Genomic DNA, 27,100 nt, shown 5'->3' with positions numbered 1-27,100 from the left:
GATGAACCCTCGCTCACAAGTGGTGTGGGAAACCATTTATACATCTGATATTCTGGTTTCTTCCCTCCCTTGCTTTATTCCAATGGTTCTAGAACTTTACCTTGCTCCTAGGAACTCAGTCTAAAAAGACAGAAAGAAAGAAATAAATGATTATAACACAACATGAGTGCCGTAAGGATACAGGGGTGAAAAACATCAAGGAAGGTTTCACAAATTAGGTGAAAAAGGTTTTCCCATGAGAAAGAACAGGGAAGATTATTATACGTGGCAATGACAGCGTGGCTGAAAGCACAGAGACAATGTATGCAGTATATCCAAGGAAGACTATATTGTGTACCAAAAAAGTAAGTAGTGGTTATACTTGGTTGTAGAGTAAGGGTTACTTTTCTATTCTTTATTCTTCTATTTTCCGAAATTTAACAATGAAGTAAGCATTAATTTAGCGATCAGGAAGTTAAAGAACCACTATTTCAATTTTGTAGGTTAGTTCAGGAAACAGAGACAAAAGGCTTATTTCCATTTAAGAAAGCAGTTTGGGGCCAGCTGGCGGCGCAGCAGTTAAGTTCGCAGATTCTGCATCCTGGGGTTCACTGGTTTGGATCCCAGGTACAGACATACGCACCGCTTGAGAAGCCAGGCTGTGACAGGCGTCCCACATATAAAAAAAGGTAGAGAAAGATGGGCAGGGATGTTAGCTCAAGGCCAGTCTTCCTCAGCAAAGAGGAGGATTGGCAGCAGATGCTAGCTAAGGGCTAATCCTCCTCAACAACCACCAAAAAAAAAGCACTTTGTATTAAAAGAGGCTAGGTTGTAAAATTGGATGTTAAAGATTTGGAAGAGGGATGCAGAAATCAAGCTCTCGACTTTTGCTAGGACAGAGGACAATGGGGAAGATAACATTCCCTCAGTGCCTCTGTGAGAATCCTGGCTGGTTGTACTCAATACATACCGCAGGCCTTCTTGTCCCTATGGTCATTAGCCAGAACTCTCAGGTGGCAGGTGCTACCTGACAGGTCAAATGCTTAGCAGCACCTTTGGAGTCAGAGATCAAGCTTAGAATCCCAGCTCTACCACTATCTCAATGAGCTCGGGCAAATTACTTAACCAGTTGAATCTGTTTTCTCATCCGTAAAATGAAAAACTGCCTACCTTTCCGCATTTTTGCGCAGATCAACTGATACAATGTAGGTAAAGAATAGTATAGTGCCTCCCCTCAGAAAATGACAATTATAACACAGGACACATTTGTATATCTAACTGAGAAGTAGATATTTATTTGCTCTATTGGTTTAGAAAGGCTTTAAGATCCCATTCACCATTTGCTTGCTCTATGGGTTTAGCTAAAAGGTTTAAGCACATAAAATTTGTCAGTTGGAACGTCAACCTTTTGAAACAAATGTGTGCGAGTTTCTAACACAAATTCCAAACGCAGAAAGGATATTCGTATTTGCAGTTGCTTCTGACATTAAGCTATTTTTAGAGCGATCTTTCTGCAGGATCCAGAAATAACTAAGTGGCCTTACACCTAGATTATAGCAACTGATAGAAAACCAGGCAGGCGTTTCCCATTCTCGGTCTTATTCCAGCTGGCTCCTGTATCTGCTCCCAGAGAGAATCGGAGATCTTTAGCGCAGAAAAAGTTTCAGCCCTAAAGTACCTGCCTCTTACCCAGGCTTCCTTAAAGCAGGATTATAGTCAGCAGAGGAATGTAGTAGATGTTCCTCAAGTGTTCTCAACCAATTCTTGCAGCTTCCACAAGCCTTCTCACGGGCCGTTGGGCCCCGCGGCAACAAATGCAACAACTTTCATCCACCTCCTCTTCCAACTTTCTAACCCTGATCCGCACCCTTAAAGCCCCGCCCCTCGCAAATGACCAATCAGAGAGCGTGAAGTGAGCCGGATGGGGCGGGCCCAGCTTGGTGCTGTCGACGAATTGCCATCCTCAGACAGCGTGGGCGGAAGCGGAAGCCCCGGTTTGGCCTTGGGGTCTGCGGTGAGGAAAGTCCCGTAGAAGCGGTTGAGGAAGTCCTGGGGCCGGCGAGCTTCTCAGCTCTTATCTCTCAGCTGACTCGGGCGAAGGCACACCTGCGAGCCCGGAGGGAAGGAAACCACCGCGCAAGAAAAGAGCACGCGGTCAGGCAGCTGCGAGGCAGAACCGAACTCTGTGCAGGGTCCTCAGAGGCCGGTCCTGGTCGGCGCCGCTCTATTCAAGGCCATGGTGCTGGCGGAGCCCTGGGCGATCCCCAGGTGAGAGCCGCGGCTCCGCCCGGGATCCCACTGCGGAAGAACTGGGTAAATGCGGGGTAGGGAAGAAGATGCTGCCCTCACTGCTCCCCGGTAACACCCAGGGGGGCCGCAGTTGCGGCAACAGCAGCAGAAAGCCCAGCAGGGGCCGGAGCGGCTGGAGCTGCTGGTAAAGTCGCCCAGCAGCTCTTCCTCCGTAGTACACGAGTTGACAAAACAGCCGAAGCACAGGGGTCCCCATTACAATCTCCTTCGAGGTCTTTTTCCTTGCTACTCGGGGCTGATTGATGCGGAAACATGCCTTGCACTTGTACTTGGAGGAACTGGAGACAGTGGATTCGACCTCTGGCGGTGGTCATCTACCTGGTGTCCATAGTGGTTGCGGTTCCCCTGTGCGTGTGGGAATTACAGAAACTGGAGGTAAGAGGGTCCTGCACCATCGGCCTCTACCCTTTCTTCTACCGTCCTGCCCTTCTATGGTTGCCCATTTTCCCCCTGATACCCCAAGACTTGATAATCCTGAAAACCATGTCGTGTAAATGAGTCTGCTCATAGGACATAAATCTATCTGGTCTCTTGTTCATGGTTTTTGAAAGCATGCTACAGGTGGGTGTTGGACTGGGTCGAGAAAATAGAATATATTAAGATCGCTGCTTAGAGAAGTACTGTTTTGGAAGCATTCATCAATTCCCTGAAAGTAAGGTAAGTTTATTCCTGAAATCTGATCTGTTCAGATATTGGACTTAACTAGATCAAATAAACTACCTTGAAAACCATGTATTGAGTTTTATTAGCATTTAACTAGCTCCCTGAATTATAAGATTCTAGTTGGTTTAACTTGGATGTTTGTTTTTACTTTAGAAGTTATTAACCAACAAAAGTTGTGCAAAAAGTCCCTAGTATATTTTTTGATGTCATATTCTTATTATGACATCAGTAAAGTACTGCAAGCTAGAAGACCCCAAGGTAAATACTTAACTAAGATATGTGCTTTATAAAAATTGTGTAATGAACTTTGAATTTGGAGTTAATAAAAACCAGAAAGTACTTTACTTAGAAACACCTGTTTTACAAGAGCTATGACAATACCATGGCTATTTTAGGCTCTGTATTGTGGAAATGATTCTTACATAGTTAAACAAAATGTATTTAATAGACATTTGTTTTCTTTATGTTAACTAAGTTATTTTTTGCTGACTTTCCCATACTAGCATAGTCCATATAGTTATTTTTAGTGTTAATATAATATTCCACTATATTAAATATTTCCCATTTGTTAGATATTTAGGTTATTTCCATAATTTGTCTACTAAAATTCAAGTGCTTTGGATGTCTTAATACAAATAGGGATTTCTTTCTTTGCAGTATTTCTTTGGAGTATGGTATAGGGATTACGTTTAAGGTTAATAATATGTATAATATCAACCTGGTTTAAGACTGTCTTAGTTGTAATTTTTAAGTGCCAGCTTTTAAGGAAAATTTTAATCTCCAGTCTCCACTGCTAACACCCTGAGCCAAATTCTCATCAGGTCTTGCCTGGATTGTTCTCAACACACCAGCCAAAGTATCCACTTAAAACATAAGTCACATTCTGTGTGTCCTCTTCTCAAAGTTTTCCAATCACTCCTAGCCCCAGATTAAAAGCCAATATCCCTAACTATGGCCATGGAGGTCCAACATGATCTGATACCACCCCCACCCCATCCGCCTCTAACCTTCTCTCCTCAATTCCTGGGCTTCCACCACTCTGGCTTTGCTCAAACAAGCAGACGTGCTCCCCACTTAGGGCCTTTGCACTAAATGTTCCCCCTTTGTGACATGTTTTTCCCCCAGATGGTTTTCTCATTCCTTTATGCCCTTCAGGTCTTTACTCAAATGTCACCCAGCTATGCTGTTTAAAAGTTGCCAGCTTCCCTTCCTCAACTCTTCATATCCTCTTCGCTGCTTTATTTTTCTTCCTAGGACTCACCACCATCTAACACGATAAATATTTTACTTATTTTGTTTTCTCCTCCATCTGCCCAAATGTCTGATACTTAATAAATGATTGTTTGAGTCCCAGTGATAAATTAGGCTTGTGTTCTATGTGGTGAGAGATAGAACATGACACCTGTCTTCATGGAACTTAGTGATAGAGACAAACACAACCAACAAAAACAAAACAAATCAATAAAATAAAATTGTATAGCGGCTGGCCCAGGAGCGCAGCGGTTAAGTTTGCATGTTCCCCTTCTGCGGCCCAGCGTTCGCCATTTCGGATCCTGGGTGCAGACTTACGCACCGCTTGGCAAGCCATGCTGTGTCATGCGTCCCACATATAAAATAGAGGAAGATGGGCACAGATGTTAGCTCAGGGCCAGTCTTCCTCAGCAAAAGAGAAGAGGATTGGTGGTAGATGTTGGCTCAGGGCTAATCTTCCTCAAAAAAAATAAAATTATGTAAAATGCTATGGAGGAAACCAAAACAGGTCTAAGAAATGAACAGGCAGGGCAGTCCTATTGTGCATCTTCAAAAGACCACTCTGCCACCTATGGAAAAATAAGTGCAAATGCAGGGAAATTTAGAAAGCTCTGTATGGTAATTAAGAGGTAGTGGGTGCCTGGGCTGCAATGACTTAAATAGCAGAATAGAGATGGAAAACTCAATTGTAAGTATCCTTGGACGTGAAGAAACAGGACTTGACAGTGGATTGTATTAGGGGAGGAGAGGCAGTGAGAGAAAGGGAGAAATCAAGAAGCTCTCAGGCTTCTGTCTTGAACAGCAGAGTAAATGGTGACACCAGTTACTAAAATGAAAAATTGACGGATAGGGACAGATTTGAGAGAAATTGAGTTCTGCTTTGGACGTTTAGTTTCAGTATATGAGAGAGATTCAGATGGGCGTGTCAAATATGCACTTGGATTTGTAACTCTAGAGGTCAGAAAGGTTTGAACTGCGAGTGTAAATATGGGAGTTGTCAGAACAGACATGGTGTTTAAAGCCATAGACATGGGTGAGATTATAAAAGGGAAGAAGAAGAAAAGGCCAAGGACCTAGCACCAACATTTAGAAGCCAAGCGGAGGATCAGGAACTTAAAAAGCAGCAGCAGCCAGTGGAGAAGTGGAATGCCAGGAGAGTGGTGTCATGGAAGCCAGAACACAAGAGAGTTTCAAGAAGGACAGAGTAGTGAACAATGTCCAGTGCTGCTGAGACGGCCACTGGTTTTCACAAGATAGGAGGGTCATTGGTGATCCTAGTAATGGGTTCAATGGAGTTGTAAAGGCCAAAACTAGAGGGAGTTGTTTGAAGAATGAATGTGGGGTAAGGAAGTGGAATCAGGATATAGACAAGATTTTTGTTCATTTTTGGTTTTGTTTTGAGTATTTGACTCTGAAGGGAGGGCCTGAGAAATGAGTGGCACAGTAGACAGGACTGTGGGATTAAGGGAGGGGTTTTTTTTTCCCCTTTGTTGTGTTTTGTTCTTAAGGTTAGAGACGCTAACTAGAGCATGTCCCCAAGATTTAGGTATAATTTTATTTAATCTTCTTAAAAACTGTGAAGCATAGAAATTATCCTCATTTTATAGATGTGAAAACTGAGACAGAGAGATAAGTGGCTCATGTGTCCTAAGTGCTTTATATACAGTATCCTGATCACTTCATCGTTATTCACTAAATGAGTTCGCGTGTCTAAAATGCTTAGCATTGTGCCCAGCACAAGGTAGGTGCTCAATAAGCCTTAGTTGTCACTGTTTTTAAAATATCGTCACTATTGTTGCATTAGAGCAGCAGGTTTTTTTCTTGTGGAATAGCATTCTAATTGGGATTGGGTTCTCAGTTGAACACCTAAGGCAAAGTTATATGCATCAGCTTGAGCACTGGATAAAGTAGTTGACATGTTTAGGGACAGTTTGGTATGAAAAATACATATGTTTTAAACACTAGAATCACAGTGCTCACACTGTGAGAAGTCAGTGGGAACTGAGATTGTAGAAAACAGGAGGTTCACATAGCCCAACCCGTGCCCCTGGTGGGGCGTGTGCTTATTTACTGGAATAGCGAGATGACCGTCTGCACTGTTTAAACTATTTCTCTCACTCTCTTTCTTGGCTGAGCATCTATAATTGAAGTCAAATAAGTTAAATGCACACATGATGTCACTGCCCTGCAGCCATTTTATCCTGCCCCTGCTTGTCGATATGCCCCAAGTAGCTACTATGGGCGTAAGAGCTCCTCCCCTCCCCTCAGGATGAGTGGGCCTGGAAAGCACTACCCTGTTCCTCTCTACTGTCTGCTTTGAAAGCATTTGGCTGAGGGACAATTAACTCACTCCTGGATGCTGTCTTTAATGGTTTTTTCTTTCCTCTCTACCTTCCTCAAGTTACCTTAGGGAAAAAAATCTATGCTCCTTATCTCCTCACTTTGTGAGCCAAAAAACCCCCGACTCACAGCTGAGTTTAATAATGTTAATGGTATCCTTATATCACTGTGTCTCAAGTGAGAATAACTTATTTAGATATAAATGTAATAATTATATTGATAATTTCTATAGATACCTAGTGTTGACTTATAATGTTACTTAAATATGTATACGCATACACTTTCTTATGCATATAGCTTTTTATATAGCTCAAAAATCAAAACAACTGTAAAACCAGTGAGTCAAATTAATGGCATTAATGTGGACAGGTAATGTTTTTCTGAAACTAAATTACCACTTACAGTGTAAAAATGGTACTAACTGTATGATGCAAGATTTTTTTTTTATTTGGCATCATTATACTGAAATGACTCAATTCTCCAGTCACTTGTTTTTTGATCATTGTTTGAAAAAGAACTTTCTTTCTTACAGCACACTGAGGACGCTTGGCATTCATTAGTCACAAGCACATAATTTTTTTCTTAAGTCTACCACCAAGTTCTTTTTGGTGCTAAGGCAATCGTAAAAAGAATGTGAGCATTAAAATCATTTGGCAATACTCTTAATGATCACCTTCCTTATAAAAGAGAAAATCTAGAATATGCTTTTAATTTTTTAGTATTATTATTTTAGGTTATCATTAATATGAATACTCGATTTTAAATGAAATTGAGCCAAGCAAAAATCCCTGGGAAATGATTGCTTAGACATTCCTTTGAGAACTGTCGCCTCCAGAGAGTTGCTTTTCACCTGCTGCCCTGATTAATCTCCAGCATGGGGCAAGACTTTTTGTATTTGCTTTTCAAATGTTCCATACAGTTTAGTGTAGAAATTTCATTGTTGTAAAAATATATTTGATCTCTATACTTTTGTTTTCTACTTCTTTAATCTTTATCCCTGATGAAAAAAAAATCTTGTTCAAAACAGTAAAACTAGAAGTCATGGACTTCAGTTCTATTTTAATTAACTGCTGAAACCCCTCAAGTACCAAAAATAAATGCCCACCTTTTTTTCTTTAAAAAGTTAGCATTTGCGTTTTAAAAAAATTAAAAGGATTCACATTCCTCAAGGTAGGAGTACAAGTTAGTGTAAAATTCATTCCACTAAGGACCCTCAGATAGCAGAGAGGTTCAAATAAATTTGGTTTTGCCAGAAAGCAAGTGAATTACTTCAGCTCTTCCTTAGGATGAGCCAGTTCAAAGTATATTTTTTAGAAATTTAGCTTTTAAAGGATAAAATATTGATCAGATACTGACCTAAAAAAGAAATTAGAGCTTTTTAAAATGTAATCTCGTGAGTTGATACTGTTGGATATGAGATGGGTAGCATATATCGACAGTGTGCTTGGACAGTAGTTGTGGCAGTTCTGATGAATGGGAGAGTTAAAAGACATAACCCATATAGAGAACTTAACAAAGTATTGGGCAGCCCTGTGTTCTACTAACATGTTGGGTAACAATAAAATTTGCAGAAGATGTTAGGTAGGATTTTAATATTCCAGACATAAAAGCAAAGGAATAAACCATCAAAAGATTTTTAGATTTGACTTGCAGAAAATTTTAAAACTTCTGTACATCCCCAAACACAATAATCAAATATAAAAGGCAAATCAGCTAAAGGGCAAATGACATGATGTTAATATTCTTAATGTATACAGTGCTGTTACAAAAGGGCCCATGAGGAAAAACCCACCTCCCTCCCTCCACAAAAGCACAAATAGGCTGTTTATTGAAGAAAAAATAAAAACAGCCACTAGTCATTTGGAAAATATTGGGCCTCATTAATGAAATGATGAATTTAAGAAATAAAAGTATTTTACGGCCTGCCCAGTGGCGCAGCAGTTAAGTGTGCACGTTCCGCTTCTCAGCGGCCCAGGGTTTGCCGGTTCAGATCTCAGGTGTGGACATGGCACTGCTTGGCAAAAGCCGTGCTGTGGTAGGCATTCTGCGCATAAAGTAGAGGAAGATGGGCATGGATGTTAGCTCAGGGCTAGTCTTCCTCAGCAAAAAGAGGAGGATTGGCAGTAGTTAGCTCAGGCCTAATCTTCCTCAAAAAAAAAAAGAAAGAAAGAAAAGTATTTTAGTTTTAATGTTAGTTATTTATCCTAACATGTTCTTTTGCTTCTTAAGGTTGGAATCCACACCAAGGCTTGGTTTATTGCTGGAATCTTTTTGCTGTTGACTATACCTATATCACTCTGGGTGATATTGCAACATTTAGTACATTATACACAACCTGAACTACAGAAACCAATAATAAGGTAAATCTTAATGTATTTTGATTCACAACTAGTATTGTCTTGGCTTATTTCATAAATATGATGTAAAATGTTTTTAATTTATGTTTTACTTTCCAAATAGGATTCTTTGGATGGTACCTATATACAGTTTAGATAGCGTAAGTATGTTTCATTTTATCTCATTAACTAAGAACTTGTTTGATGATACTAACTATACTTACAGAATGCTTAAGGTAGTGAAAGTAGGTTATTTGGCAGTAAAGAGTCAGATTAATGAGAAAAGTGGAAAAGTTTACTTGTTTTTAATCTTGATAAAGTATGACAATAGAAAAGGCAGATGTTTTAAAGTTTTAAAAATCGAAAGCTGTTTCCTTTGCTTAATCTTTTAAAATTTCAGATTAGTAGCTCTTAGTCCTTTAAAGAATGTACTATTTAAAATTATATTATCAGGGCCAGCTCCGTGGCCGAGTGGTTAAGTTCGCGCTCTCTGCTGTGGCGGCCCAGGGTTCGGATCCTGGGCGTGGACATGGCACTGCTCGTCAGGCCACGTTGAGGCGGCATCCCATGAGCCACAACTAGAAGGACCTGCAACTAAGATATACAACTATGTATGGGGGCTGGGGGGGAGGGGAGTTGGGAAGATAAAGCAGAAAAAAAAAAAAAAAGATTGCAACAGTTGTTAGCCCAGGTGCCAATCTTTAAAAAAAAAAAAAATTTACATTATCATCCTTTTTATTTACTAAATCTTTTATTTGGACAAAAAAAAAATCCTTCCCCAGTGGATTCTAATATATGCAGTTATTATAGATAACTGCTTTAATTTGATTAAAGATAAAGGAAATGTCTTTAACAGCATTTCCTATGATCATGTCAAGAAAAATTTCAGATTATATTTAAGAAGCCAAGCACATAATTTAGCTTCTCTCTTCATATTCATTATTACCCCCAAACACGAATGTTTTTGTTTACCAATATCCAAGATGTTTATTGCTTTTAAAAATATATTTCACAGATTGTCTGGTAGCCCTTATAATGATAAATTTTAGGAAGTTTGATATATGACAAGACAACTCAAGTTTAAAAATTAGCTTATTGTGAGTACTATGAATTGGAGTGGTCATCTTAGCTGCAACTAACATCTGTTCCTTTTCATAGTGGATAGCTTTGAAATATCCCAGCATTGCAATATATGTGGATACCTGCAGAGAATGTTACGAAGCTTATGTCATTTACAACTTTATGGGATTCCTGACCAATTATCTAACTAACCGGTATCCAAATCTGGTATTAATCCTTGAAGCCAAAGATCAGCAAAAACATTTCCCTCCTTTATGTTGCTGTCCACCATGGACTATGGGAGAGTAAGTATGTTTGGTTTTAATTCTTTTATGTTTGGGTTTTATTTAAGCAGAATTTTTAAGCATCAGTCAGTTCTCTGCAAAGCAGTATGTTAAGTACTACGAGCAAGACAAAAAGTGTAAGAGTTCTTACCTCATGGAGTTCATAGTCAAGTTTGAAGAGTAACAAAACACATTTTTAAAATCCTCACATATGTTAGTTTCTTTTATATATTCATCCTCATATAGAAAACTTAAAATATTATTGGGGGAAAAAGCCTTAGAAATCATTTAATCAACATCCTTTTACTATTGGGAACCAGGGTCTGCAGAGATTAGCTTACTCCAGATCACATAGCTGGTTAATGGCAAAATCAGGTCTAAGACTCAGGGAGAAGATAGTCCTGGGCGAGGAATGGCATATGATATGAAATAGCAGCAAATAACAATGTTTATTCTAGTAATGTATAATGGCCTTATTATACATTCGTGTAGGACAGAAAAGGAAAAAAAAACCTGAAAAGTTAAGTTGAAGCTGAGATTTCATTTGTTATACTGGATAACCATTGGATATTTTTCAGCAAGGAAACATTTGAAGACAGTGTTTTGGAAAGATTAATCTTGCAGTACTATACAGGATGCATTAGAGGCAGGAGCACTCTAGAGATGGAGATATAAATTAGGAGACTATTCTAATAGTCCATTTGTGAGATAAGCTGAAAAGGAGGGATGAAATTGGAATAGAAAGGAAAGACAATAGGAGAATGCAGCTGAAAAATCAAAAAGACTTGACCACCAATGATGAGGATTCAGGTGAAAGTTGCAAGCCAAGGTAATTGGAATGATTTAGAGGTCTAGTAATCAGTGTAGATATACAACCTGGGGATAGCTACATTGCCTTCCATGCAGTACAGAAACCATTTGTCAATGTCAGGACTAAATGTAAGTGTCTCTACTTGCACACCTGCAATGACAGGGAGCTACCTGACTATTTTAAATAATAAGCTCCTAATATGTTCATTTGACAAATAGGTATTAGTCACCTAGTATGTGCCAGTAGATTGATATATCCTAGTGCATATAACAGACGTAGAACTCATGGAACTTACAGTGTGGTCAGGAGGGTTAGGAATTAGATGAAGACACAAATTTATAGTTACTTATTTCAGGAAATGCTATGAAGGAAAAAAGCCAGGAAACAATGAAAGAGAATGGTAAGGAAAAATTAATGTAGGTTGAAGATGAGTGGGGAGAGATTGTGTTCAACTCCAAATACAACAAGGGCAAAGAGAGATTTATAGCCAATAAGCAGATTGAGGTGATCATTGGATGGAAAATTACTAAGAGAAGACATCAAGGGTAGGGGTATTCTCTAAACTGTCATAACAGGATTTTTGCTAAAGGCAGGCCTAGCCTTAAACATCAAGAGTGGGGCAAGCGGAGCTTGATTAGGTATCAAGAGTAATCAAATATCAAAGGTGAGGACATGACTAGCAGGATTCTTTGCACAAACTGACAGGCAGGCCTAGGACAGGGCCTAAGGATGATGCCTTAGTTGAAAAGAAGACTCAGAAGAGCCCTGTGTAAAGTGTGGTCAAGGAGAGAGAACCTTTGTCAAATGAGAAGCCATTAGAGGATGTTAAGCAGAGGACTGGTATCTAAATTTCTTTTTCAAAGATTACTGTGCTCTTTGTAGACTGAATTGGAAGTGGGCAGAGATGGAAGAGATTGCAATGGTCTGATAAATATGATGATGATGATGATAATGGCTTGGCTTTGATCAGGACTCTTCTTGTGTTAACACAGAACCTGAGATGAGCTGTCTCTTCAGACTGGCTCATCACGATTAGCTGCTGGTGAACTAAAACCGCAAACCTTTTTCAAATGATACTACTCAAAATTTCCCTATTCTGTGCTTTATGCAATTGATTTGTTCCTGACTACACAGGCAGTTACATTTATTCTTGTTAAATTTCTTTGTGTTAGTTTCATTTTTTCCTGAGACTCTTGAATTCTGACAAGTGCTGCCTGAATAATGTTAACAGTGCATCCATAACTGACTCACCTTTTCTTATTGAAAAGACATGAAGTGCTTACCAAAGTCCTGCAGTTTAGGAGCGTGGTTTTAGTAATAATAAAACAACTCATTCTCTTGTATATATATGAACACAGTTTAGGTTACCAGTTTCCCTCTATTAGATAACTGGTGTTACATGTCTGATAATTAATCAGGCTATTGCTGTTTAGGATAATTCAGTACAATGGTTTGGTTTTAAGATGCAAATGCCATGGCAAGTTTCCAGCCATCAGATAATAAAAACTAAAGTCTACTTTTTAGACTGTGATTTCTGTAACATAAGTGGTGAACACAATGATTTTTCTTTTAATAAACATTAAATTTTGTGTATATTAGTTCCTGGGGGGAAACATTTTACCCACTGACTTAGTACACTTATGAAACAAATGTTTCCACGAAACAGTACTGACCTTTATTTATGTATTCCCTTCCTCCTTTTGTTTTTAAAATTCAAATCACAGCCCGCTAAGTTGAATTTGACACAGTTTGAAAAAAATTGCTCTAGGGTATATACTTCGGAGTAGATATATTGGGTCTTTAGGTTTTGTTCAACTTTGTTAGTGGCAAATTATTTTCTGAAGTGGCAGTACCAAATTACTTTCCCACCAAGAGTATAAAATACTTCTAATCGAACCACATCCTTACCAACATTGGGAGTTACTCAGACGTCTTTATGTTTGCCTATCAAGAGGGTGTACAGTGCTATATCATGTGGTCTCAATTTAGATATCCCTGATAAGTAGTGAGGTTGAGCCACTTTTCATATGTGTAGTAGCCATTTGGTTTCCTTTTCTGAGGAATGCTTGTTTCTGTTTCTCATTATTTAATGGGTTGTCTATCTTGTGGCTTTATAGAGAATCTTTATATATTTAGATACTAATTCTTTGTTTAATGTGTGTTAAAAATATCTTTTTCTAGTTTTTGGCATGCTTTGTCACTTTCATTATGTCTTTTGATAAATGGGAAGTTTTGAATTTTCATGTAGTTGAATTTATCAATCTTATAGTCAGTACTTTTTGCATCTTGTTGAAAATATTCTTCCCAACCACAGGATTATAAAAACATTCTCCTGGGGCCAGTCCTGTTGTCTAGTGGTTAGGTTCGGCATGCTCACCTTTGGTGGCCTGGGTGTGGACCTACACCACTCGTCAGCAGCCATGCTGTGGTGGCACCCACTTACAGAATAGGGGAAGATGGGCACAGATGCCAAAAAAACATTCTCCTGTGCTTTTCTTCTAAACGTTTCAAAAATTTCCCATTAAGACTTACAAATCCTTATTCATTTTTTGTGTGTGTGTTGTGTGAGGTAGGAATGCAGTTTTATTTTATTCTGTTGGCTAACTATCCTAGCACCATTCTCTTCCTTCTACCTCACTGATCTATAATGCCATTTCTGTCATATATAAAGTTTCCGTATGTATGGGTCTGTTTGTGGTCTTTGTTTTCCTGTTTTATTGGCTAACTTTTCTATCCCTGGACCAATTCTTTATATAAACTACTACAGCTTGTTAATAAGCCTGAAAATGAAGGGCAAGGGCCCCAACCCTATTGTCTTGACTATTCTTGGGTCTTTACTCATACATATAAATTTTAGAATCAGCTTGTCAAGTTACTTGAAAAACCCTGTTGAGATTTTTCGATTGGGATTGAATTCAATTTTTAGTTTATTGACATCTTTATGATTTTTTGTCTTCTTATCTATGAATATGGTCTAGCTTTCTACTTATCTAGCTCTTCATTTATCTTTCAATAAAGTATAATTTTCTCATGAAAGTCTTGTACATCTTTTGTTGATTTTATAAATACCTTATATTCTATTGCTATTATAAATGACATCTTTTTAAAAAATTAGTTTAATTGCTGCCAGTGTGTAGAAAGGCAGTTGGCTTTTGCATATTGATCTTATATCCGAAAATCTTGTTAAATTTTCTTAGTCTGTAGATCTTTTTAAGTTCTCTTTGTAGACAGTCGTCTTCAAATGAAGGACTTGTTGGTTTGCCAGTCTTTATCCTACACATTTCTCTTTCTTATCACTGTGCTGGTAAGTATCTCTAGACATTTTTGCATCTTTCTTGATTTTAAAGAGAATTCTTATAAAATTTCACAATTGAATTTGATGTTTCTAAAGGTGTTTTGTAGGCATCCTTTATCAGGTTACATAAGCTCCATTTTAGCCCTAGTTTGTTAAGAGTTTTTAATCATGAATAAGTATTGAATTTCATCAAATGCTTTTTCTGTACCTGTTAAGATGATCATGGCTTGAACTTGTTAATGTAGTGAATTAGATTAATGGCTTTTCTAATTGTTAAAACTCCCTTGCATTTTGAGGACGAATTCAAAGTGATTATGATGTATCATCTGCTTTTCTACATCACGAGATTTGGTTTGCTAATATTCCATTTAGAATTTTTGTATGTATGTTCATAAATAAGTCAGATGAAACTATAATTTGCCTTTCTTATACTATCCCTGTCTGGTTTTCCTATCTAGGTTATACTGACTGAATAGGAATTACTGCCTGTGATTTGTATATCACAGGAGGAGATTGTATACTGTACCTTGAAAACTTAGACCTGGACTTTTCTTTGTGGGAGACAATTATAGAACTATAATTTAGGCTTCCTGTTGTTTCTGGAAGCATATTTTTTAAATTATAGTTTTTAGGAATTAGGCAGAGTAGACAGAGTTTTAAAATGTAAGGGCATACATTAGTTTATATCTTCTTAATACCTTTTGGATCTGTCGTTATGACTGCTTTTCCAGTTCTAATGTTATTAGTATCTTTGTTTTTTCCTTGAACATCTTGCCAGCAGTTTGCCTTTTTTTTACTAACCTCTTCAGGAACTAACTTTTGGCTTTGTTGATTCTCTCTGTAGTATGTTTCTTTTCTTTTCTTTTTTTTTTTTTGAGGAAGATTAGCCCTGAGCTAACATCTGCCACCAATCTTCCTCTTTTTGCTGAGGAAGACTGACCCTGAGCTAACATCCCTGCCCATCTTCCTCTACTTTATATGTGGGACGCCTGCCACAACATGGTTTGACAAGTGGTGCGTAGGTCCAAACCGGCGAACCCCGGGCCACCAAAGCAGAACGTGCAAACTTAACTGCTGCGCCCCTATGTTTGTTTTCTATTTCATTAATTTCTGCTCTATTTTTACTTCCTTTCTTTCATTTCTTTTGGTTTACTGTGTTCTTTTCCTAATATGTTAGAGTCTTAGCTCATTAATTTACAGCCTTCTTTTTTTAATATTGCATTTAAGACTATACATTTCCCTTCAAGTTCTACAGTCACTGAATCCCAGTTTTTGTTGGTTATTTTTATTGAAATATAATTGACATACATTATATTAGTTTCAGGGTACAACATAATTTGCTATTTGTATATATTGTGAAATGATCAGCACAATAAATCTAGTCATCCATCACCACATGAATCGTAGTTTTGATATTAAATATTTTCATTATCATCCAGTTTAAGGTTTTTTGGTTTTTTTTTTAAAGATTTTATTTTTTTTTTTCCTTTTTATCCCCAAAGCCCCCCGGTACATAGTTGTATATTCTTCGTTGTGGGTTCTTCTAGTTGTGGCATGTGGGACACCGCCTCAGTGTGGCTTGATGAGCAGTGCCATGTCTGCTCCCAGGATTCGAACCAATGAAACACTGGGCCGCCTGCAGCGGAGCACGTGAACTTAACCACTCTGCCACAGGGCCAGCCCCAAGGTTTTTAAATTTTAAATTTAAATCACTGAGATTTCTTTTTTACTTGAGTTATTTTGGAGTGTTTCAGAATTTCCAAGCCTAAGGATTTTTTTTGGTTTTTAGTTTTTCGTTTTATTTATTTGCATTGTAGTCAGAGCATGTACTCTCTATGAGACAGTCTTTGGAATTGGTTAAGATTTGTTTCATGCCCTCTAATACATGACCAGTTTTTATAAAGATTCCCTGTGTGCTTCAAAAGAATGTGTGTGCTATATTAACAAGTGACTGTGTTATATTTATGTCCATGAGGTCAATCTTATTTTATTGTGTTATTCAATTTTTCTGTATTTCTGTTGATTTGGGCTACTTGTTCTGTCAGTTACTGAGAGAGACGTTTAAATTCTGCCACTGATAATTTGTCAGTTTCTTACTGTACTGCTGTCAATTTTTGCTTTATATATTTTGATGCTGTTTCTATTCCAAATCATCTTCTTTGTCTTAAAGTTATTTTGTCTGATATTAATAGGTATCCCACCTTTCCTTTGTTTAGTATTTGCCTGCCACATCTTTCTCTACCTTTTACTTTCATCCTTTCCATTTCCCTATGTTTTAGACATATCGCTTATTTTTTTTTTAAGTTTAGTGTTTTTTAATTCCAACCTGACAATCCATCAACTTAAATAAGTTAGGCCATTTACATTTTTGTGATTATTGATATATTCATTTATAATCTTGCCATCTTTTTGTTTTCTATTTGTCTCACTTTTTCTTCTTTCCTTTTCTCATTGATTACATTATTTTTTAAATAAACTTTTATTTTGGGATAATTTTAAATTTACAGAAAAGTTGCAAAGACAGGACAGACATTTCCCATATACCTTGCACCCAGATTCCCCTAATGTTCACGTCTTAGGTAATCATGGTACATTGCTCAGAACCAAGAAGTAACATTGGTACAATACTATTAACTGCAGACTTCACATTTCCCAAGTCTTTCCAGAAACATCCTTTTTCTTTTCCAGGATTCACTCCAGGAGTCCGCATTGCATTTCGCCTCTTTTTAAAAATATAAATTTTCACTTAATACTTTGAGACAGTATAAGCAGTTTGAGAAGATCCTTCTAATTTAATGATTTTATTAAGTAATTTTACAGTTTTTCAAACATTTGAGGAATACAAACAAATGTCACCAACAAATCTGTTTTATACCACCCACATTTAACAAATTTTAATATAAGTCCATGATTCCTTATTTGCAGTTGTAAAATATTTTTAAAATCTTGAAAACTAAAAGCTTTTTCATAGCTCATAATAGTGGCAAAACTCTATTTATAATCTTTGACTATTTGTGATTTTAAGGTGACTGTTTTACCTATTATGGATACGTATGTCTCAGTACAGCGGTGTCAGTGTGTCTGATTACAGGTGCTACCCTAGATCCCACTGGTAGTTGATGACGTTATTTGTTGTTTTTTTTTATTCTATGTTTTTTCTCACTGCTAGTTTAGAAATTATAGTTTCTAATTCCAATCTTATTATGAGCACTTAAGAGTCAAAATTTTACCATGGCTACTTAAAATTAATCTTAAAAATTAGACATTTTTTGGATAGATTTTTTTTTTTGTCTTTGGTAAGTATAACTACAAATATTAACAATTTATTTGCTCCTCTCTCCTTCTTGCATCTCAGATCTTCTATCTGAAATCATTTCCTTCTTTCTAAAGTATGGCCCTTAAAAGTTCCTTTAGTGTCAGTTATCAGTAGCAGATTTTCTCAGGTATACTTATCCAAAAGTGTCTTTATTTTGCTCTCATTCTTGAAAGACAGTTTTGCTGGAGGTAATTCTATATTGACAGGAATTTTCTCTAAGCATTTTGAAGATTTTATTCCATGTAATTCTGGCTTCAGTTGTTACTGTTAAGCCTCTACTGTCAATTTGTCATTGCATTATAGGTGACCTGTCCAGCTGCATTTAAGACCCTCTCTGTCTTTGATGTTTTACAGTTTCACTATGAAATATCAGGGTGGTTTTTTTGGTTTCGGTTTTGGTCCTGCTTAATTTAGTGTGCCTCAAGCTGTAGATTCATGTCTTTCATCAGTTCTGGAAAGTCTCAGCCATAATCTCTTTTGATTTTGCCTTTCCTCTACTCTCTTCTTTGACTCTGAATGTATGTTAGACTTTCTGATTCTATTCTGTTCTTTGTAACTCTCTTTCACGTTTGTCTCTTTGTCTCAGCCTTTGCTACATTCTGGGCAATTTCTTCAGATACATCTTCCAGGTCATTAATTCTCCACAGCTTTCAAAGGTATCTAATTGACTATTTAATGTATCTGCATAGTCACCCTTAGTGGTCTCAGGTGTGGTTTGACAATCAACACATAGAACACTGTAGGTTTAACCCAGTCCAACTGAATTTTGCTTTGTAAATAGTATGGGACAGGAAGCACAGCATGTTTAGCCAAGGCATTCTCATCAAGAGGTCTTGCAACAAACAAGCCCAAGTGCAATCCCTGGGTCCACCACCACAGGGGGCACACTTAGTGGTAAGTGGGAGTGAACCACCTCAGCGCAGAGAAGGCTCTCAGCACATAGAAGCCCACCAGTTTTTTATTCAGTCCTAGTAAGAACACCTCCAGGTCCGCATGCCACACTCACAGTCTTCTCAGTAGAGATGTAATTCTTAAATTAGGGGATTCATAATACATAACATTGACAACTACTTCTCCTGATAGGAGTGCCAGGTAAGCCTTTGCCCTCAGAGCAGCTTGGTCTTTTAAGAAGGCTTACACAAGGCTCTGGTAGAGAGCCTTTTTTTGGTAGTTGTTTTGGGACTTGTTTTGTTTTGTTTTGTTACTCCTTGTAAATGTTCCCTTAAATTGACTGACCCAGCCATAGAATAAAAACTGTTTTATGCAGGATCTTTGCTTTGACCTTTCAAAGTATCTAGTCGATGATACTCTCTGGAATGATATTTAAATACTAAACTCGAAAGGAAACTGAATCCTAAATGTAAATAATATTTTCTAAATAATGCTTTCACATACACAGGCACACATGTAATTCATTTGTTACTCAGTTTTTCTTCCAGAAACACACAGGAACCCACTTTTGTTCCTTTTGTTCTGTGCTGCACTATTCAGGGATTTGAGACTACACAGAAAGGGAGATCTTTCAGAAGTTGTAGTTGTCAAATAATTTAAAAAATAGTATTGAAATAATTTGTTTGCTCCCATCCACATTCTTCCCCAATTGCCATTTAGAATGACTAAATTTAAAGAATTAAATATAAAAATGGCATCGTTTGTCAAAGTGATTTTAATTTAGGGGATTTGGAACAGTCTGATGCTATTTAAATGAGTCCTTGAAATGCTAAGTCGTTTTTCTTTGGCAGAGTATTGCTGTTTAGGTGCAAACTGGGTGTATTGCAGTATACAGTTGTCAGACCATTCACTACCATCGTTGCTTTGTAAGTACATAAAACTTTTATATTATCGTTTATTTCTTTAAAATCCTCATGCTCTTAAGTGGGAACAACTGAGTAGAAAAACATATGAAGAGCATTAGTTTACTTGTCATAATACAAGTCTAGTAAAAATACAGTATATAGAAACCCTACTATATTAAAATAAATAAGGTGACCATTTGTAGGCAAAGAATCACGACAGAATTCTAAATAACATTCATTTTAGAGCTTTCTGGAAAGCATTTAAAAAATACTTTTTTTTTGAGGAAGATTAGCCCCGAGCTGACATCTGTTACCAATCCTCTTTTTCGCTGAGGAAGACTGGCCCTGAGCGAACATCCGTGCCCATCTTCCTCCACTTTATATGTGGGACGCCTACCACAGCATGGCCTTCTGAGCGGTGCCATATCCGCACCTGGGATCTGAACTGGCAAACCCCGGGCCACGGAATGGAATGTGTGCACTTAACTGCTGTGCCACCAGGCCGGCCCCAGAAAATACTTTTTAAAATATTAATGTTCCCACAGCTTTACAGAAACATCTCTTACATGAAGTTAAAGTATGCTACTTTGAGTTCATTACATGGTTTGATTTTCTACATGGTTAACTTTGAATATGTTATGAGTACTATATTCCAAGTAAGAAATCGTATTTTTCTTTTTTAAAAGTTCTATCAAAGCTTAGCACTTGAGGTAAAATGGGGTATCATTAAGCCACCTGGTAAAACTATTCCCTAGATTTAAGAACATCAAAGAATTTAAAGCAGTAGATTGCATATTTTATCTGCTAGTCATAACTAACATTCTGCATGTTCACAGAGGAAGAACAGGAAGACAGGGGAAGCAAGCAGTCAGTTCTGTAGTGACATTTACCTTAGAATTAAGGCTAATTCACTTATTTATGAAGGCATGGTTTATTTCTCTGCAGTTTAGAAATTGAGTAATCATATAAGTTAATATTTAAATCTGGGTCTTCATAAAATTTACTGCCAAGATAATTTGGGGGGAAAAAATTAGAGTTGTAGGTATAGACCAACATTATATGTTTATAACAATCAAGCTTTTGAAAATTAGGCAGCATAATTTTTTTGAATGTAATAATTACCCTTTCTAGTTCAATGTATGTGTCTTATTTTGGATTTACTTGTAGTTGGAGGAATATTCATATGGTAACATTTCTAGAAAAATGTTTTTCTTTTAATTTTTGAACACCTCTGTGACAAATTTCAAGTGATTTATCTACAAGATCTTTTAAATAAACCAACTTCTAAATTTAAGTATTGCTGTCAATGCTGTATTTTAAAGTATATTTTGATTTAGTTAACCATAAAGTTGTCTCATTTTTACCATTTTTAGAATCTGTGAGCTGGTTGGTGTATATGATGAAGGGAACTTTAGCTTTTCAAATGCTTGGACTTACTTGGTTATAATAAACAATATGTCACAATTGGTGAGTAAATATTCATCTTAACTGTACTAAATTACTATCTATAACTCTAAATTTTCTTAGGGAATGTTTCTTTGGGAATAAACCTTGTTACTTTTTAACCTTGAAATTTTATTTATAGGAAAAATTTGAAGAAACTTTTAACATATATTTTTATACATATATAAAGATAGAATATCTTTGTTAATTTGGTGATTTATATGTTGACCTATTAATTGTGTTTCTTCATTTGATTCTGGTACTCATTACATAATTGTGTGGGTGTGTCCTAAATAAAAGTACAATGGTCTCCTTAAAAAATATATATATATATATATATCTCCCCTAGGTGTACTCAGTAAGAGAAAGTGTCTAATTGGTATATGACAATACAGGGTTTGAATAAAAGTGGGAGAATAAAATTCTCTCATATATTTGGAATTAAAATTGAGGATTCCAACTTAAGTAAAAATGATGTTCTAGGGGCCGGCCCGTGGCCAAGTGGTTAAGTTCATGCGCTCTGCTTCAGCAGCCCAGGGTTTTGCTCGATTGGATCCTGGGCACGGACGTGGCACTGCTCATCAGACCATGCTGAGGCAGCATCCCACATAGCACAACCAGAGGCACTCACAACTAGAATATACAACTATGTACTGCGGTGGGCTTTGGGGAGAAGAAGGAAAAAAAAAGATTGGCAACAGTTGTTAACTCAGGTGCCAATCTTTAAAAAAAAACAAGATCTAGAAACTGAAATGCTCTAAAGATGTAACTATCTGATCCTTTCAACTTAAGAATGTGCATTTTATTTAAGATATTAAGTTAATTCTTTCAGCAAAATAATTAGATGCAATGGCATGCATGTGTGGTATTAGAGGTTTATAATAAAAATTAAATGCTTATGTATTCCCACATGTTCCTATTCTTTGGAACTAGTAATTACATTTCTGGGAATGCATCCTCAAGAAATGGTCAGAAGTACTTCTGTTTTGAATATCTTTGTCTATAAAGCCTGTTATTTGTAATAGGAAAAGGCCGGAAACAATCCAGAGCCCGGTGATGGGGACTGGTTAAATGTACTGTGGTCCTCCCATGGGCCAAATGCTAGGCAGCGAAATAATCCTTCTGAAGCATGTGGAAAAGTAAGGCACTTAGGAAAAAACATCAGGCAACAAAATTTTATATTTGGTTAATGATACCTCTTAAGAACCCCTTTATGTGTAGAAAGGATTGCTTGGGTAATGGGACTGTGGAAAACTTTCTACTTTTGTCTACTGCTTTTATATTCTAAAGTATTTTAAATGAGCATTTTACATGATTTTAATAGGAAAAAGTAAACTTTTAGGAAAATGTTTACTGCTATGCAACATTAGGTTATTACAACTGATTTCTAAAAAGTTAAGAAGTCGTGAGCATTTATTTTAAAAAAGTAAATTTTTTAAATTTCGATCAGCTGGATCAACATATTGCCCTCAAGAAAGATTGTTTCCTTGATTCTTTCAGATTTCATGGTCACAATTTTATTGAAATAGTACTTACTTAATGTGTCTTATAAATAATATGCATACAATATTATGTAAGATAGACTAGTTAGTAAGCTTAACCCTTATAAAATTAATGATATTTATGTTTAAAAGATATGTTTTATTCTGGCTGAATGAGAGCCCTTCATTCATGGAAATTGTTTATCGCTTTCTTTATGGGCCCCAGGGAGTGAACATTTAGAACCATTTTCAGGGAAGATGTTCTATATCTCTTCTGAGAAATTTCTTATCATATATATTCATCCACAGTAAACTATAAAAGCTTGTTGTTAATCTAAAAATAGCAATAATAAACCCTGGAAAATTTTGCCTGAAACATTACTCTGTACAGGTCTCTGGTTTATAACTTTAATATTTCTGTTACTATATTTAGTTATTCTTATTGAAGAAGTTTAATTGTTAATCTTGTTTCTAGTTTGCCATGTATTGTCTCCTGCTATTTTATAAAGTACTGAAGGAAGAACTGAGTCCAATCCAACCTGTTGGCAAATTTCTGTGTGTAAAACTGGTGGTTTTTGTTTCCTTTTGGTAAGTGTTGCTTTCCTTTAATGTTCTTATTTTCTAAAGGGCAATAAAACTGTTGGTGAGGGATGATTTTAAAAATAGTCTTAATACAGGAGATGAATTAAAATGTCTCTACTTACCTTTTAAGAAGTTCATCCTTTTAGCCCTTCTTGGTTTTTCATAGAGTCAGATGCTCACTGTAACATTTATAAGAAGAAAATAATTTGAGACAGTCTAAATGTCTCAACACTAGAGGAATTATTAAAATAAATCATGGTCCTGTCATGTAAGAGAATACTCTGCAGTTTGGAAGATAAACATGATATGGAATATTTAATGATGGGGAGAAGTGTTCATCAATAAGATATTTTAAAACAGAAGGCAAAACTATACGTGGTCCCACTTTAGTAAAGGGGTGGGTGATAGAGAACCTAGAAACAAATACACCAAATTTAACAATATGCAAATAATGCAAAAAGGGGAAAAAGAAAATTCCTTGAAATCCCACCACTTAGAAAGAATGATTAACATTTTGGTGTACATATATCTTATAAAACTCCACAGAAATACTTTCATACTATAAGAACCCGTAGAACTCAACAATATGTTCAGTATACCGTGGGTATAGTTCTTCGTCAATAAAGTGAGACGGTAGTTTTGTTGTTTGGGTTTTTTGGTTTTTATTTTTGCTTAGTATTCTAACTTTTTAACCAATATAACTTTTTAACCAATCTTCTGTTGACATTTAGGTTGTTCCTCATTTTTTCACCATTACAAGCAACACTGAACATTCTTGTACATAGAACCATGAAAGCTTATCTTTCTCATTATTAGCTGTTTAAATTTAACCTAGGGTCATATCCCGAGATTGGCTTGAAATGCTCAGTATGACTTCCTGTCTTGGAGTCAGACCCCTTCTGAGTTTGTCTCTAGTTCTACTACTCCAGACAAGACTGGTTTCAAAATGACTGTGTTAAAAAATAATCTGAATAATCAGTTAACAGGTGTAAATAACATTTGAGTATCTGTCCTTTATTTCATTTTAAATGCCTATTGTACAAGCTGTTAAGACACTGTCTATGTATAGGAAGACCTTAAAATCTAATTACTTGTGCACACTGCAAACAAAAAAAGAAGTACTATAAACCAAGTACTGAAGTTCTAAGAATACATAAAATTCATGTGATGAAACTGTACCAGAAGACTAGATTTGTAAAGCAAATATATTTAATGTAGATACACAATGTCTTCAGGAATATGCTGAGAAGGCAAGCTGCTGGTGCTGGTGCTGGGGGTCCACAGGTTGTGCTGGGGGTTGACTTTTTTAAATGGCATATTTTTAAAACAACTGCTCATTTTATGCTTGATATAGATTTGCTGTTTACCTTTTCCTAACATATAGGCAAGCAGTAGTTATTGCTTTGTTGGTCAAAGTTGGCGTTATTTCTGAAAAGCATACCTGGGAATGGCAAACTGTAGAAGCTGTGGCTACAGGACTCCAGGTAAGTAGTGCTCTCTCTGAATTCAGTAGAACTTTATCATTTGTGAAGCATTTTTCTACCTTACCTTCTAAACCTGACAATGTGCAGGCTATGGGGCTACTACTGTCCTCACTTTACAGGTGAGGACATGAAGGAAGCCTAGAGAAATTGGCCATAATTGTTAATTTGTAGTAGAGCCAAGAATAGAACTTAGATTTTGTAATTCCTGGTCAGTTTCTCTTTTGCATTTCTCCTCTTAGTCCTTGGGCAGTGGATTGAGAATGCATTATCTTTGCTAAGAAATACTTGACTGAGGCAGTGCAAAACAGATTTAAATTTTTGGCATTTTGTCCTTTTTCAAAGAGGTTAAAAATAATTATTTTGGAAAATGGAAAAATGAATATAATTTTATAGAAAAAACAGCTGTTAATACTTAAGTACTTTTGAAGAGAAAGATTGTGCTTTTCTTTTCCCTGTAAAACTAGATTTAAACTCAAAGATGGCTGCTATTTCTGTTGTTGTAGGACTTTATCATCTGTATTGAGATGTTCCTTGCTGCTATTGCTCATCACTACACTTTCTCATATAAACCGTATGTCCAAGAAGCAGAAGAGGGGTCATGCTTTGATTCCTTTCTTGCCATGTGGGATGTTTCAGATATTAGGGATGATATTTCTGAACAAGTAAGGCATGTTGGTAAGTACCAGCCATTTAATTCTACCCCAAGAGGGAGGTTATTGTAGGTCTCCTATTAGGGCAATTTTGTAGCTATTTAAGAGATGAAAAGACTTTGGTTAAAGCAGTAGCACAGTAAGGCTCTGGGAGGGGAGAGAGGGAGCTTATTTTTAGCATGGTAAGTTTATAAAAATAACAACTTTTGGCTAACTTGGAAACCTTTCTATTACTTTAAAGGAAGGACAGTGATGGGACATCCTAGGAAAAAATTTTTTCCTGAAGATCAAGATCAAAATGAACATACAAGCTTGTTATCATCATCATCACAAGATGCAATTTCCGTTGCCTCTTCTGTGCCACCCTCACCCATGGGTCACTACCAAGGATTTGGATACACCGTGACTCCTCAGACTATACCTACTACAGCTAGCATAGCTGATGAAATATATAATGACACAACAGGAGGGAAAAAAGAACCTTCAGATAAATCTGTGGCCTCCTGAACAGTGTGCAAAAGCAAACTGTGCTACTACCACGCTATTTCATTACCTGGTATCCCAGTGCTCAGGATTTTGTGCTTGGGACAAGCCATAAATGATGGAAAATTTCAACACAAAGATAGGCAAAAGCCAGGTATGACTACTGGATTTATATAACTGCGTTTTGTACATCACAAATAATCAGTCTAAATATCCTAGACTTAGACTTGATTTCTTAACATTTGAGTATCACATACTTGAATGGTAGAAAATGACTGCTAAATGTTCCTGACGTTACACTGCTTTATCAAGAAGATGGACATAAAAAATAATAATGCTTCCTACCACTGCTGCATGAATATAATGCTCTGGAATTAGCAGAAAGTATAATTCAGAAATATGAATTAGTGGAACTTAATCATGTGCCATATATGCTTACCTAACAATTATTTCTCTATTTCTCAACTGGATGTCTTTCAATAAATAAGAATTTATCATTTACTTTCTGCAACTTTTTATGTCTCTCATTCTTTAAACATGAACCTTTAATGTTTTACTTAACAGAAAGTTCTTGATTAGAGGCACAGCAAAAAAATTAAAGGTTAAAAATTATAATATACCTTCAATGAAAGATACCTCTATCTTATATTCCTATTAGGAGAAATATCTAGGACCCAATCTTATTTTTATTTATTTTTTTGCTGAGGAAGATTTGCCCTGAGCTAACATCTGTGCCAATCTTCCTCTGTTTTTCAGTATGTAGGCTGCCAGAACAGCATGGCTGCTCGAACAGAGCCGTGTAGGTGGGCACCCGGGAACCAAACCTGGGCTGCCAAAGCAGAGCACACTGAACTTAACCACTAGGCCACCAGGGCTGGCCTAGGACCCAATCTTATTAATCCTAAAATAACTACTATCTATCTAAAAATAATATTTACAACACTGCTAATAGTGGAATAAGTTATCCATGACTTTGAGATGAAAAGAATAAACTGGATAGAAGACTGGAAGAATAAGAAACTTGTGATAGAAATGGAGTCTCCTTTTCCTCAGTGCTGTTAAAGGTGTCAGCAAACATGAATCCCGGCTGAGTAGTCCAGTCAGAAGACATGTGTAGGTGCTATTTGGGAAAAATTTATTACTTAGGATAGAGTTTCTCTAATTGCTAATCACAACCCATTGGTTCATGTTTAACATTTTATACTGAAAATAAAATACAGTATGTTGCAAATAGCAAGGATAAGGATTATTTCTCAGAACCTCTGCTTTATATATTTATGCATACACATATTCACATATATATATATTGGTTCACAGTAATTAGGTACAAAGTCTTTATTGTGTCTACTGTTATAAACTAAAACATTTCTATAGAAAGTAAAGCTGGGTAGTGTGACATTAGAGGCAATGAGAATAGGCAATGTGGAAGAAAGTCCATCTTATTTTCTTTGTGGCTTACTTCCAAAGAGCATACAGTTTATACAAGGTATGATAATCATCTTCCTTATTAATCTCCCTGTTTCAAGTCTTTAAAAAT

General features: G+C 36.6%; 1 protein-coding gene and 1 long non-coding RNA gene across 2 annotated transcripts in view; one reads left to right on the top strand and one right to left on the bottom strand.

The window, feature by feature from the left end:
- The window catches only part of LOC138923292 (uncharacterized), a 41,477-nt gene extending 18,347 nt beyond the window's left edge, over positions 1-23,130 (bottom strand). Inside the window, exon 1 of the long non-coding RNA XR_011436748.1 lies at positions 23,069-23,130. This is a non-coding gene — a long non-coding RNA (uncharacterized lncRNA). The remainder of the gene's footprint in view (positions 1-23,068) is intronic.
- On the top strand, positions 1,876-26,064 carry TMEM184C (transmembrane protein 184C). The gene is made up of 10 exons (XM_001501751.7): positions 1,876-2,664; positions 8,773-8,903; positions 9,004-9,040; positions 10,038-10,243; positions 19,387-19,461; positions 20,814-20,907; positions 22,840-22,952; positions 24,331-24,430; positions 24,934-25,105; positions 25,322-26,064. The coding sequence occupies exons 1-10, from the start codon at positions 2,542-2,544 to the stop codon at positions 25,585-25,587; spliced, it is 1,317 nt and encodes a 438-aa protein (XP_001501801.4). The 5' UTR covers positions 1,876-2,541; the 3' UTR covers positions 25,588-26,064.
- The last annotated feature ends 1,036 nt before the right edge of the window (positions 26,065-27,100 follow it).

The sequence above is a fragment of the Equus caballus genome, chromosome 2, assembly GCF_041296265.1.
Source record: "Equus caballus isolate H_3958 breed thoroughbred chromosome 2, TB-T2T, whole genome shotgun sequence".
NCBI classification, from domain to species: domain Eukaryota; kingdom Metazoa; phylum Chordata; class Mammalia; order Perissodactyla; family Equidae; genus Equus; species Equus caballus.
Note: the sequence above shows the minus strand (reverse complement) of the source record. Positions and strands in the feature narration are given on the sequence as shown.

Coding starts and splice junctions, on each gene's coding strand:
- TMEM184C (XM_001501751.7), top strand. CDS start 2,542: ATGCCTTGCACTTGTACTTGGAGGAACTGGAGACAGTGGATTCGACCT. Junction 10,244..19,386: donor CCACCATGGACTATGGGAGA/GTAAGTATGTTT, acceptor TTTCTTTGGCAG/AGTATTGCTGTTTAGGTGCA. Junction 25,106..25,321: donor TGAACAAGTAAGGCATGTTG/GTAAGTACCAGC, acceptor ATTACTTTAAAG/GAAGGACAGTGATGGGACAT.